At 42.1% G+C, this 15,423-nt stretch overlaps 1 protein-coding gene across 1 annotated transcript; it reads right to left on the reverse strand.

Moving 5' to 3' along the window:
• Positions 1 to 1,235: 1,235 nt before the first annotated feature.
• MED6 (mediator complex subunit 6) lies at positions 1,236 to 12,662 on the reverse strand. Its single transcript, XM_059819662.1, has 8 exons — positions 12,635 to 12,662; positions 8,574 to 8,733; positions 7,454 to 7,545; positions 4,808 to 4,890; positions 4,004 to 4,112; positions 3,428 to 3,543; positions 2,639 to 2,666; positions 1,236 to 2,033 (listed from the first exon to the last, which is right to left on the reverse strand). The coding sequence occupies exons 1-8, from the start codon at positions 12,654 to 12,656 to the stop codon at positions 1,903 to 1,905; spliced, it is 741 nt and encodes a 246-aa protein (XP_059675645.1). The 5' UTR covers positions 12,657 to 12,662; the 3' UTR covers positions 1,236 to 1,902.
• Positions 12,663 to 15,423: the final 2,761 nt, after the last annotated feature.

A 15,423-nucleotide genomic window follows, 5' to 3' on the forward strand; every position in this document is an offset into this window, starting at 1 on the left:
GGTTCTTAGTAATATGAATAACTACAGAGAAATTCAGCTCCTTTAATGGCCATTTCCAAGGACTTTATTCTGAACATAAAAAAATCCAGCAAGGACTGTTGAGATTCCTTACCACTCCATATATCATTTCTGCAGATCATCATAGGGGTGGACGAGATGATGGCTTTGGTGATTCTTGAGCTCCTTGCTTTCAGAGGAATTTCTCCAATACAAGAAAGAATCAACACCCTTTTGCTCTAAGTGTATTCACACTACCTCATAATTATTCAATGCTGAATAATAAGTTCTGTCTTGCTTTCAGCATCCCAGGATAACTGCTTTCTATGTCTTCACTTGATTTAAGAGTTCACACTAGCTTATTATCTACTTTTATCAACATTTGGAGAAATAGCTGTTCAAACTTGACCCACACGGTACAAAATAAAGCTAACACACACTTAAGTACACCAATACAGGAATTTTAGGTCTGTATCTGCATCAACAGCAAACAGCTATTGGCTTATCTACATCTTTAAGGTTACAGCTTTGGATTACAGGACAAAAATTACATGGGTCTTTCCACCATTCCATAGCTACCCAGCCAGAGCTGTTTATTAGTTACTGAAACAGGAAAGAGTTTCTTATAACCTCAAAATAAATTTGACACAGCTATCTAAGCATATCTTAGTCTTCCCTCCTACCTACATTTTGTTTGCTACGTACAGACCTTTTTCTTGCTTACCACAGTTTACTACAAGAAAGCAGGTAACAGTTGTGAAAAGAAAGCAAGCTATTTCAAGGATTGCTCCATTAGTTCAATGAAAAAACAAACCCAAACCAATAGTTACTTCTTTGCAATGGATGACTTCACATTTTTCTGAAAAAAAAAAAAAAATGTTTGTGTAAGCAATATGCTTAAATAGCAAAGTGTATAGCTGGCAGTGATGTTTCTCTTCCACTGCCCTACCTCCTCAGGTCTAAAAGGCAGATGACTAATCAAGGTGATCAGATGCAGCGAGAAAGTGCTAGAAGCACAGAGGAAGAGATATAATTGATGTATTTGAGTTACAGTGAAAAAAAGAGAAATATAAACAGCTTCACTGAGTGTCCAACAGCAAGATATTTTAGCCTGGGTTTTGTCATCATAAATCTCTCGCAGAACACTAGCTTTTATTATAAAAGACCAGCTTAGCCATTAAGTAAAATGAGCGTCCAAGAACATTTAGAAACTGAGAGCAGTTTGACATCTAATTACATCGACTTGAGCCTCCAGTTATCAAATCTTTTATCTGTATCCCAAGCATACTAAAGGCACAGAAATTTATGGACTTTATTTTCTGAAATTTATTTTGGACTTGATGATCTTACAGGTCTTTTCCAACCTTAGTGATTCTGTGATTATAGCAGGCAGCCCAAACCCTTTAGTTGAACTTTTCTTCCTCAAAATAGCACACAATATATCCCAATAGCCAAGCAAAAAAAATGCTGCCAGCACATATAGCACATTTGCTACTAACAAAGTAAGCAGTTAAGAAAGGCATTCCAGCAGCAAGGATTTTTATTTGCCAAGAATTCAGATTTTTTTTATATATATAAAAGTTTTTTCTTTTTACATAGGAAACTAAGACACAAGGGATGCAAGAGTTTGTAGAGATTTCAGGAGGCTGCAAAATATGTCCATATAAAACCTATTCTCAGAAGCCAACATTCAAAGTAAGATGAAGACTGAAAATACCTTCTTTGAGGCAGCTCACATGCTGACATTAACATTTGTGTGACAGGTTTCTACAGAAAAAGCTGTTACAGGGACTTCAGTCCCTGAATTGTCAGTCTCAGTGGAAGAGCTTCAATATAAAGAAAGGGGAGCAAAAATCTCCTATTTTCCAGGTACGGACTAATTCAGATGTGTAACAACTTCTCCCTTCACTGGAGTCTCATCCGTTTTTCAGGTGGTCCTTTAGCACCAGCACTCTGCTGAGCATTCTTTACAGTCTCTTTTTCCTCTGGCTTGACAGCTTCAGGGGCTGGTTCTGGTTCCTTCTTGATTTGATCCACTTAAGAAGTAACAGCAAAAGAAAGTTAAACCTCCAATTTTTATTCCTAAAATACTGTTCAGAGTACTTTGAAATTAATTTTGCCCCTTTGACATCAACAATATTTTCTAAGGTATAAGAATAACCAAAGACTAAGTTCATATCTATATGGGTTAAAAAGCGGAACAGATTGAAGAGATGCAGTTTATGTTTTTCCTGTTTTGAGGTAGCTTAAGATCAATTCAAAGCCTTCACATGCTTTCTTGGACTTATAGCACCATGCAAAATCACTAAGATGCTGGACTGACTAAACTGTTCCCTTATTCACCCTGCCACCCTCCTCCTGCTTTCAAAGACCATTTCCTGCGTTTGGACCTTCAGGCAATACAGTTTTACAGACAGAAAGTGAAGAATACCCATTTTTTTTCAATTTCACCCTGGCTGTCACAGAGAACTCTTATCTAATACTTTGCTCTTACCTAGTACTTTGCACAATTAGGCAATGCCAGAATTCCTAACGACCTCAGCAGCAGCAGCAAGGAGTTTGTATGGCAATTGGAAGACACTGCTATATAGAGCCTATTTTTTTTTTTTTTTAAAGTCTTGTGAGACTATTAGAGTTTTACCTGGGATGGGCTTTTCTCCAGGCTTTTGCTGTGGGGGAGGAACAAAGAAAACAGAACAACACATCAGTGGAACCAAAGTCATAGTTTTTAACCCTTCCTACTCTTCATTTGGGAATATAAACCAAGCAATGAGCTCTTATGTATAAGAATTGAGGGTAGAAGGGATCACTAAATACACTTTAAACAAAATCCAATCAACATTTTATAACATCCAATTTTTCCTCTGACAACTGAAAAGCACTAAAGCAAAAAATACACAATTAGCCAGTCTTTCCCACATCTGAGTAAACAGTTTTGTGAGATGCTGTAAACATAATTTCCTTTGCTCCCAAGCAGATGACCTGGTGGAACAAATGGCTACTAGAAACGATCAGAGGTAATCACAGCAACTTCACAGAATGCCAAGAATTTCCACACTAATTAACGACCCTCCAGAACAATAGAGTAACTAAAACAAAATAGCTGTGGTGGCTTGATTGAGCTCACAAAGCAGGAAATTGGAAGCAGCAGCAAAATCTGATAGCTGACAAGAACAGACCCTCTGTGATTAGATAAGGAATTTACATAATAAAATTTGCCCTCATAGTTTTGCCAAGGTCTTAATGACTCCTGCAATTACAAAGGGGAATCCTACACTCCAATCAGAGCCTTCCATTTCAAATCTGTTATCTAATCCATGTTACCATTGCAGAAAGCACAAAAAATTCCCATTCAGTTTCAGTTCTTCAAGTACTTATGACTGCCTTAAGTTCTAAGTTACAGTAATACTGCGGATTATAAGAGTCATACCTGAACAAATCTGGGTGGAAACTTTTGTCTTAAGTCTAAAAGCAAAGCATCTACCCGTTGCCTTTGGAAAATAGAGCTTGGTTCTTCTTTCTTCTTGGCTTTTGGTTTAGCTTTCTCTGCAAGTCACAGAAACATAAGAGAAAGCTGTATTAAAAGTTCTGTTCTCTTAGCAGCTCTCTGTTGCGTGACAAGTTGGTATTCGTCTCTCCTCTACACTTCACCTACATTTTCCCTTTGACATCAGTTATTTTTTTGGTGGAAGACAGATTAAGGACAATTCTTATGTCCTGACAAACTGGTTTGGATTCTGAAAAATGTACTTTTGTCTCCAGTGGGTTGAAGAGTTGCTCACTTTGTTGACACACGGCTCACCTTTTTCATCTCCCACCCATGCCTCGATGTTCATCCCCACCAGCACAGAAGAACAAGTATTCCTTCCACCTGATACGGAGCACTAACTTACCCTCCAGACAGACACTTAACCTCATCACTACACCATCACTGTTCATTGCCTCACACTTTTCCCCACATTACCTTCCCTCTCCCAAAGTACACAGGAGCAACTAGGAACCATACCTCGTTCTTCTTGATCTTTGAAATGCCACCAGTAGCCCTTGGATGGGTGATAGCGACAGTAGGACATAGCTTCTTCAAAAGCAGACTGAATTCCATGCACTGCAGTGAGCTTTCAGAACAAGAACATAAGGCAGTGTTCAGAATTTAAGGAGAAAATACAGTATAAATTTGTGAAAGCAGAGATTTTAAAATTAGTATTTGATATTAATTTTTGTTCTGGGAAAGGGAACTTGGGACGTCTAGTTTTGGACCAAGAATGTAACCTTTTTAACAGGCTCTTACAAGACCTTTTCTGAAGTGCTTTTCTAAACTGACAAAGAAAAACTTCCAAAAGCAGTTTACTAGAACAGAAGAAATCAAAACAAACCTGAGTGTCCAATTTAAAAAGAAATACCACGTCAACTTACAAACATAAGCCTCATTTAAAGAGAAACATTACATTACCTTATCATTAACATTCCAAAGCAAGCTTCACTGAATATGTATTTAATTACTATTTCATATATATTTTTCTTTTGATTATTCAAACCTCATGCTGTTCCGCCAATTGTGTAGCTTCAGTTATTCTGATCCTTCATCCTTAAACAACGTATCCCACCTTTTGGACCATACTGCACTCTCCCAGGATCTTTCATCTCCATGTGGCATGCACACCATATTAACCAGTGAGGTTTGTTTTAAGTTACTGTATATGACACAAGATCTTTCCTCAAAACAGTGAAGGAGGGACTTAAACAGCCTGGGGAACAACCAAAAGTAAAAGCAGATACAAACCAGTATACATCAAATGCACAGAACACTTACAACTCTGGAGTTAATGACAGACCCTAAGTCAGGTGCCTGATAAATCACTCCAGCAATAATATAGTAGTCGGCCAATGGAATAACTGTGGGGAGGAAAAAAAGGCAGGATCAGTTTAAAGCTCTGGCTGAACACTGTGTATTTGCTGCTGAATTTCAGTAGTAACAGCATAAATTGCAATATTCATCTCAACAAATTTTCTCTTTTTAATCTTTTCTTCAAGGTGCTTCATTTGCACCTTAGCAATAGACTGGTAAGGGGAAAAAAAAGGTCTGCTTTACAGATAAAAAAGCATCAGCTTTAAGTCCTGTCCTACTGCAAACAAATAACTCACCTTACAAGAGCTGGGGTTTTCAGAGCTACACAAGAGGAGTCAAGTGAACTGTACTGAACGTAGTTCCACTTGCCTTTGCTATCCATAGAAACTCACAACAACGTAAAATCTCATTCTTCTGGCCTCAGCTTTCTCCAACTTGTACAGTCCCCTTAGCTAGATTTCCCAGACCCAATGGCAGCTAAGCACACACAGAGCATGCCTTTCTAAATTAACAACATTCTGCTGAAAAAAAGACTACCTTCCAAAGGCGTTTGGTAAATCATATTTGGAACCTCTACTGACCAACCAAAAATTCTTGTTCATTAGAGCTGCAGTGCAGAGGAACATCACAAGTGCTTCCATAATGCTCTGCCAAATGTTCTTCAATTGAGAAACTATAGCGATGCTATCAGCTTCACATCCGTAAGGATCTTACCTGCACGCACTTTTGTTCCAGTTCCTCCATCTGTATTAACACATTCTGTCTGAACCTTTTTACTGACAGGACCCAATTCATCCAGTACTTGCATTTTATGAAGCTTGGACACCTGCCTAAATTAATAGACCAGGACAGCTGGGTGCATATGACAGCCAGTACCCACTTCTCCTCAAAAGAAAGAGGATTCTCAGCATTTCCTTAGAAGTGGAGCAAGACACAGCACAGCAGCTTTACTGTCTCACAGCTATGTACCAGAGCAGCCTACTTTCCTAGACAGGTAACTCTCCCTAATCACTGGGTCTAAAGATTTTTCCAAAGTCACTTCAAACAGACAAAAGCTTGGCTTAAGGAATTTAAAATATAAATATACTTTAAAATAACACAGAGAAGTCATAAGACAGGCCCACACCAGTTCTGAGTACTCAACTCTAGCTGTGAACTAATTAAATTTTAGTTTTCCATCCCCATTCTCATGTCTCAAATACACCATGATAAAATGAAACACATGGGTAACGTTGGAGCTAGGGAAATACATGACTCAATCAAGGTACCTAGCATAAACTGTACAGTCACAATGGGAAAAACGTTACCAAACAAGTCCCAGTTAAGTTCCAAACATTCTTTTGCATTACAGCAAAAGTCTGAACACACATACTGTGGAAGCCCCAACTTTACTCTTGATCTAAAAAGTATCAAAACAGGAAATTAAGGGCTTCATATTTCCATACTCACCTTTTGAAAGCTAGATTCGAAACCTTTAATAAAGAAACAACTCAAAAAAATCTATTAAAGAAGGAATCATATATCTTCTTTTTCAGTATGGAACTGCAATATCAACAGTCCATTACCTGATATAAGCAAATAAGAAGCATTGCTAGACAAGGCAAAGTCCTGTATGAGACCGAAATGCATACGCAGAGCTTAAGTCACTAAAAAAAAAAAGTTAAGAAATAACTAGCATTAACCCTGCCTTTCTTTTCTATAAAGCTTACTCTGAAATAACCTAAATTATTTTACATATATATGCAATAAGCACAGAAGACAGCCCAATAACTATTGAAATGTGGCTACTTTTTTCATTAATCACACATGCACGAACAAATTTAAGGTTAAGAAACAATAATGAAGCCAGTTGCATGCGAATGGAAAAACACACTAAAGGTATTGTATTTCATTTAAAACTTGGAAAGGTCATCAGTGACACTGTAAGAAAGAGTGGTGCTGCTGTCACAAGATTCCCTCATCATTCCAAAACACTTAGAGGAATAAAGAAAACAACAAGGATTTGTGGTATCTCATGATCATTTTTCACATGGGTCATCTTCTACTGATAAGATCCTACTCAACAGTATAACCAATCCACAGCTGAAGGTGGAAATGGTGCAGAATAAGAGAGTGACGTGACACAAATAGAAGCACGAATGATCCCTCTCCCTAATTAATGGAAATAATGGTTCCTCAAAATAAATAAATCACTACTAGCCACTTCAGATGATTAGCTCAAATTAAACTAAACTCATCAGCCCCAAGCAAGGATATCATTAACCTTATATTCAAATAATTAAAATGAAAACTCTTGCATAGCTTAACAGATAAATACAACATGGCATGAATGCCATTATCAATTTCTCATGGCAAAATATACCACAGGGCAGCCCTTTCTCATTGCACTCTACACACTTCACCACAAGATGGCAATCCCTGCTATTAGCACACTAGAGGTCACTGCTAGACAAAATATCTCCACCCCACCACAAAGCCTCATACCCTTTTATTTAGATTTCAGATAAAGACAGAAAAGGGGAACCAGAAGTGCTTAAACACAAACTAGGAACAGATAAAAGCAACTAACTGATTGGCCTTCTCAACAGTGACAAGAACGAGTGACATTACCTTGTGTTGGAGATTGCCTTTGCTGCTTTCGGATAATGAAGAGAATGGGCTCTTGAGCATGAAGAAGGATGTACTCCACTCCAACCATCTGACTGAAAAAGAAGCAACCAGAGTAAGTATCTTCCTCAAAGTAAAATCTGTAGGATATGAAGAGCTACCAAAGGGCCTGGCAATAAAGGGATGAAGTTCTGATGCTTTGGAAGCTCTTTTATATAATGTGCAGTAAACAAAGGCAGAGGATTTCCTGAGCTAGCTGTCAAAACCTAGCTGCATATACAAAGGGAGTTACAAGAACATGACACAACATCTAAATAGAACGTATTAGCAAACAAATAAATAGCAAGAAAGATAACAATCTATCATCATAGAGATATCATTTAAACACAGAAACAATGGACCCGTATATGATGTGACCATCTGTGTGTCTGATGTGAAAGCCTCTCTGCAACCACATCTGAGCGCAAGTGATTTTACCAATGAACTTTTAGCTCAGCTTGCACACTCCCTATCATATTGTGGAGTCTTTAAATAGTTCTCAAACACCTCACTTGTGCTCAGTGTAGCAGATGGGGAACTGCAAAGAAAGTTAACTTGCGCATGCTGCAATCTCATTACACAACCATCCGTCATCAGTTTATTTACAACACTCACTACTTTTATTATCCATACTAAAAAAGCCAGCTCTTTGGAGGAATTATGTACTAATTGTGGCACATAGCTAGCGGGATATGGAAACATAAACTATGAACTCAAAGTATCCCCTAACGTGAACTCTATTCACCATACAAAAATATTTAAATACTTTACCATTACTCGAGTTCTGTTGAGCTGGGAGGATGGGAGAAGACAGCTTTTCTAATTCAGAGGAATATCTAAAAGATGATTTACTGGAATCTCAGAACATACATAGAATCCTTCATGCTTAACACCTCCTTGAAATGGTGTTAAGGGGAAGTAGAAGACATCCAAATACAAAAAAAGCTGGGCTCCCTGGCAAGCGGTGGAACTAAAAAGCACAGAACAGAAGGAGGTTTCCAGCATGCTTCCATTCAACCATCAAAGCTTCTGGATGGAGAGACAAAGGACACTGCACAGGAAGCAGTTCCAAATTACAACTTACTTCAAATGGTCCAAGGTCATCCGCTGCATTTTGACGACTTCATTGTTACATGTTCGGTCATAGAATGGGTTACTCCGCTCTGAGAAATAGTCCAACACACTCCCATTGTTCAATATTGGAATCCAGGAGCTGTCAACCCAGGAAATTCCCAAGAGATTATCTGGGAAGAGAAATCTACACTGAGTACCAAAGCAGCCAGAAACACTACAAATACCTGCAAGAGTAAATTGCCACCAGTTTATGATTATAGCAGGGGAAGGAGGCGGAACACAGCCTCACACAAACCAGTTCTAATTAAAAATGTGTTTCACAGACTTCAAATAGTAATTGATAGCCTTTAACCTTCTGCAGTTCGGTTGTAGGTACACAATAGAAATACAGTCTTTTTTTACTATTGCACTTCTCTTTCCTTGACCACTAGCTGCTGGTATACCTTTATGTCTCAAGAATGTGAGGAGGGTCTGTGTGTACATGTGAGTGTGCTGTGGTGGTAGAAGTTAATTAGCTCTGATACTGTATATAATGTTATCGTACTACATCTACTCAGTAGTATTATATACAGTTTATTTTATGAACCACAGTATTGGCTGAGTAGAAAGATAATCCTTTTGAAAGCTAGGTCTCTGGTAAGTAAGTTGAATTTACTAAACTAAGTTAGAATCAGTTATGGGGTGGGGGAAGTGACACACCCCACACTAAATCTGAGCCTGGTTGTGTTTAAAACAATTAATTTCTTACAAAAATAGTTTCCAAGCTGTAAACTATGATGCTGAAAAATAGGTAAAACACTACAGAGGTCTACTAATTAAAGTAAGAGTTTTCTTTTGCTAACGCCAACGAGTAAACTACTGAGTGAAACAAAATAGTGGCATTGGTAACATTTCTAAAATGTTCTGTTATTAAAATACCTATCTCTATGATATCACAGCAGCTGATACTGTTATGTTTCAAAGATTATTATTTTTGATGTGGGTGAAATAAACAAAAAAACCAAAATGGCAATCACAAAGATCTTATCTTTGGGCAGATGTTTCCCAGTAGTCTTGAAAAACAGATTCTATTTCTGACTCTGCAACTAATCTGCCAAATTGCCTGCAGCAAATTACTTATTCCACACTCAGTGGATATTACAGAAATCTAACTGTAGAGTATTAACAATTACATTACATAAAAAAGCAAGCTTTTTAAATGAAACATACTCTATAACCTGCAAATCATTATATGCCAGTTCAGTTCCTACATATTTGGGGACATTTGAATTAAAATCCCTGCATTTTATTATCACACTGCAGCAAAATGATGTTCCTGAAGGAGACCAAAGAAACCAGTGTCAACAATTGGTTCCACAGTCAACAAATCCGCTAACGTTGAAGATCCATGAGGGACCTTGAAAAGCACCCTGAAATTCATCCGTTTTAAATTGCAGCAGCACCAAGTAGAATTTCCAACACACAAGAAAGCAGGAAACAATGGCATGCATTGTTTAGAATTAAAAATCGTAAGTGATGAGAAGCCATTGAAGAACTGAAATTCCCTTCTCACAGGAACCATTCCCTTATGTTCACGCATTATATACATATCCAGAACTCCCACTCATCATTCCACTGTGAATATTTTACTTCTGCAACAACTCTGCATGCTCAAGGATGACTGGATCAATTCCAAAAAGTCAGCTCATACACTGTTAGCAGCTTCTCTGAGGAACAGCTAATAAAGTAACACTAGCTGCCCAGCAAACCAGGAAAAATGCAGCATAAATAGTCATGCATAAATCATTTTGCCTCGTTAATCTCAGAATTGCCAGCCTAACTCTTTCATAGTACAGGGCGGGGGGGAAACTCCAGAGGCATTCGTGTTATTTCACAAACACTGTTCTCTCTCCTCACTATAAAAAAAGTAAATCTCAGAAACACAGCGCTAAGATCCATTATTAAGCACTTAAGTTGTGGTAGCGCTGACTATCCTAAATGTCTTTCAAAACCAAAAGACAAGCTTTCCCTCCCAACAAAAACAAAATCTTAAGTGCTTGCATTCTTGCCACAGTAAATTCTCATATTACATTTCAAATACAAACTTTTCTTGCTTGTATGATTAACAATAACTACATTTCTCAAGAGGAATGTCAGGCAAGTTTCATATATATATATATATACACACACACACAGCTACAATGCTGTATATAGAATGATAAGTGTATCCTAAAATGGAATATAAAGTTGGGCTCTAAGGCTCAATTTTCCATAGCTGCTTAGTGCCAATATTTGTAATTGCCTTTCTAACTAGCAAGATTGTTCTCTTAAACTATTCTTGGAAAAAAGGGAAGGAAGAACAAAACCAACCACGAACCTGACATGCTTGTTATTCTAAGAAGGGAGTACTTCTGTTTATTTTGGATATGAGAAAGAAAGGACAGTGTTCCTGCTTCCCTGTTCCTTTCAAAAACAGGACATCTTGTTCAAAGCACTTTTTGTGGCATTTGCATCACAGACGCAAAAGTAAAGTGCTTGTGACAATATTGCCAATCCGCCATGAATGTCAGGACAATTTGGGAGACAAGCCAGCAAACCATGGCAAAAAGTAAGAGCCGAGCAACTCACACAACATGCTGCTGTACCTGGCCTTGTCAGTTGGATAGCCCAACCCTAGGCTTTGACAAACTGAGAGGAACAGTAAAATGGTTTGATAGCTTAAAAATAGAAGTATGCTTCAAACTGAACTTAATATATTGAACCATATTAGATGCAAGACTTCAAGGGAGCTTAAGTGATCTGGATGAAGACAGAAGGTTTCCACACCATCTAATAACTCAATACAGCACTCCTGCCATTATTTGTCCACATAGCTCCTTACTGCAATCTGAAACAAGGCAGTCAGAAAAGCAAACAGGACATCTGTGGCATTATCAAAATTAACCCCTCACGAGTTTTCCCTAAATATCTGCTCTTGGTCATTCCCTGAGACTTCACTACAAAGGCTTTTGATGTGATTCCATTCAAACACTCTTATGGAGAAAAATCATTTCCTTTGTCATGCCCTCTCAAACCCCTCTTCCTCTCTCAAACTCTTCATGGTAATTTAACCTGTACTTTGTTTACAGGTTACTTTAATACTTCATTCAAATATCACCTCTTCTTCAAAACATTACCCCTTTCTATTCCTATCCCTGAATTTTCACCCAAACCTTGTTCTCAGTCGCTTCAGTTTTCTTTCTGGTTTTTCTAACGCCTGGCCTGCCTCATCACACCCACCCGAAGCGCTGGTAAGATTACCAGCCTAACTCACTGCTTTGGTCTCCTGCAAGTCCCACAAGTGCCAGTGTTTCCCACTTCCCTCCACACTTCAGAGCCAAAACTCTCTCATTTTTAGCTGTTCCCTTATGTTACCGTCTCACCCCAGGACCTCCTTATTCCACCTGAAAAGACAGCAGTGTACCAGAAGGAAGGCTTGTTTTCCCCAGGGGGCCCTGAACACACCCTCCCAGCCTGCCGCAGGTCCACGACAACTGCGTTTTGGACAGTTTTTCCTCCCAGTTCCTTCTCATGGCATCCATGCGTTAGCAACACTACTGAACCCTCTTGTGCAGAGCTTTCAAAGGCATACAAACAAACTTAGCAGCTCCCTTGCCCCTACAGAGCACTAACAAAGGAAGCAGCGCCGTTATCCTCACACCTCTGGCCCCTCCTCATCGCCCAGCACTTTGGACGGTCCTCGGAACGAGTACTATTAGCACAGCAGCCTCCAGCCGGCCAGGACGGCGGCCACTCCACCAACCTCCTCCTTCTGCCGCAGCTGCCCCGGGACAGCCAGGCCCGCCGCGCTCTGCCCCCGGGAGGGAGCTCACCTCACCGGCGGAGCGGGCTCCTTCGCGCTCCCCGCGGCTCCCAGCCGCTCCGCACCGCTTCTGCCGCGCCCGGCGGCGGAGCTCAGCCCAGGGCGGCGGGCAGGGCCCACAGCTCGGCACGGAGGCGGGCCCCCAAGGGCCCAGAGCCGCGGGAAGCGCGCCCCGCCCGCCGAGGCCGCTAGCGGGGGGCCCCGAGCGCCCACACACGCCCCGGCCCTACCTCGGATATCCACAGCCGCCATGGCCGCGTCGCGCACTTCCGCCCGCCTCGGGGGAGGTGGCGAGGACAGGAAGTTGGGTAGAGCGGCGCCGGCAAGCGAGACGGCAGGCGAGAGCGGCGCCACGCCGCGCCACGCCCGGCGGGGCGGGAGGCGGGGCGGGGCGGGGCCTCCGGCAGCGGGGCGGGGCCAGGCAGGGTGAAGGCGGTCCTCGGCCAGCCCTGCCATGCAGATGAGATGGGGTGGGATGGGGTGGGATGGGGTGGCATGGCATGGCATGGCATGGCATGGCATGGAGTGGAGTGGAGTGGAGTGGGATGAGATGGAGTGGGATGGGATGGGATGGGATGGAGTGGGTGGGGTGGGAAACACAAGCATGAATTGAAAAGTTGTGCTGCCCCAGCCTCCCACCACCACCGCAAGGTGACCTGCTCTTTACCCATGAGTGATGCTGTCGTGGTTTAAGCCCAGCCGGACTAATCACCACACAGCCGCTCACTCACTCCGCTTCCTCAGCTGGACAGGAGAGAGAAAATATGAAGAAAAGGCTCGTAGGTCAAGATAAGGACATAGGGAGATCACTCACCAATTACCATCATGGGCAAAATAGACTTGACTTGGGGAAATTAATTTAATTTATTACCAATCAAAATCAGAGTAGGATAATGAGAAGTAAACCCAAATCTTAAAAAAACACCACCTTCCCCACACCCCTCCCTTCTTCCCGGGCTTGACTTCACTCACGATTTTCTCTGCCTTCTCCCCCTGAGCGGCACAGGGGGACGGGGAATGGGGGTTGAGGTCAGTTCATCACACGTTGTTTCTGCCGCTCCTTCCTCCTCTCACTCTTCCCCTGCACCACCATGGGGTCCCTCCCATGGGAGATAGTTCTCCATGAACTTCTCCAACGTGGGTCCTTTCCACGGATGCAGTCCTTCAGGAACTGCTCCAGCCTGGGTCCTTTCCACGGGGTGCAGTCCTTCAGGAGCAGACTGCTCCAGCCTGGGTCCCCCGCGGGGTCACAAGTCCTGCCAGCAAACCTGCTCCAGCGTGGGCTCCTCTCTCCACGGCTCCACAGGTCCTGCCGGGAGCCTGCTCCAGCGTGGGCTTCCCGTGGGGTCACAGCCTCCTTCGGGCATCCACCTGCTCCAGCGTGAGGTCCTCCACGGGCTGCAGGTGGATATCTGCTCCTCCGTGGACCTCCATGTGCTGCATGGGCACAGCCTGCCTCACCATGGTCTGCACCAGGGGCTGCCGGGGAATCTCTGCTCCGGCGCCTGGAGCACCTCCTCCCCCTCCTTCTTCCCTGACCTTGGTGTCTGCAGGGTTGCTTCTCTCTCTCATTCTCACTCCTCTCTTCTCCGGCTGCCGTTTCCTGTTTTTCCCCCCCTTCTTAAATATGTTGTCACAGAGGCGCTACCACTGTTGCTGATTAGCTCGGCCTTAGCCAGTGGCAGATCCATCTTGGAGCCGGCTGGCATTGGCTCTATCAGGCAGAGGGGAAGCTTCTAGCAGCTTCTCACAGAAGCCGCCCCTGTAGCCCCCCCTGCTACCAAAGCGCTGCCACGCAAACCCAATACAGATGCATAAGCAGAATGACAGCATTGATGATGAAAACTAAATGTATTTTTAATGCTAATTCTGAGCTGATTGTTAAAAAACAGACACACAGGCAGTTTACAATCATTTTCACCTCATCTTCCCCCTCTGGTAGTTGCCGGTCACTTTCAAAGTGAAAGAGATGTGAGCTGCAGGTTGCTGCTGAGCATCACGTCCATCCTGGTTGAGTCGGTTGGGGTAGCCCTGATCTAGATTACATGTGGGAATAATACGGGGTGCTTGAGATCACACCATCAGAACACTGCATGGTTCCTGTCCTGAAGTTTGGTCCTTGGCATTTTGACTCCTAAGTGATCTCGCCAGTCATTTATAGGGTGAAGAACATCACTCAGTGGGTGGAAGAATATGCATACACTGAAGATTAACAAGCTTTTTGTCTAGACTGACAACCACAATCTACCAATCTGCTGTACAGAAGGCCGAATCCCCCCATATCCAGCTAGCATAGCTCCACGCGCCCGTCTTGCCCAAGCCTTTGCGGAGGGCTGCCGAGATCAGCCGTTCCCTCGCTGGGAGCACAGGGTCGGTGAAGTGAGCCTGGAGGTTACCACCGCGCTGATGGCACGTCCAAGCAGTAACTGGTGATGGAATTTCTTCGCCTTCTATTAGAGAGACGTGTAGGGTGTTTAAAGTACAGGATAGGGATATTACTATTATTGTACGAGAGCAGTCCAAAAGTTAGGACAAACCAGAGCTAATGCTGCTTATTTGCTCTTTATTCATTCCTCTTGTACCGATGCATTACAAGACAGACTTTAATTGCATAACCACATGCTCTTTTCCCCCCCCCCCCCCAGGATTCCTGTCTCGTTCAATATGTTAGAGTCACTGTATGACTCGCAGATATACAGGGTTTGTTTTCTGTGAAGAAAAGCTGCCTGCAGAACACTTGCTTTATGTGTTTCAGACCTTGAAAGATGTCAAGGTATCAAGTGAAGGTTACAGAAAGTGACAAGATCAAATAGTTAAGGCAGAAGAATGCTGCTTTGGAGAACTGGACTCTATTCTTGCCAGTGATGTAGGCACACATTATATTAACAAAGTTTTTTCAACCTAATGTTTCACAGTTGTCTAGTAATTTCAGTCCCTCATTTGTTGAAGACTGACCACAGGGATCTGATCTATAGATGTGCTGAGCCCTTTCTGCAAATGAAGTTATGGTGGTCATGCT

This window comes from Gavia stellata, chromosome 7 (assembly GCF_030936135.1).
Source record: "Gavia stellata isolate bGavSte3 chromosome 7, bGavSte3.hap2, whole genome shotgun sequence".
NCBI lineage: Eukaryota > Metazoa > Chordata > Aves > Gaviiformes > Gaviidae > Gavia > Gavia stellata.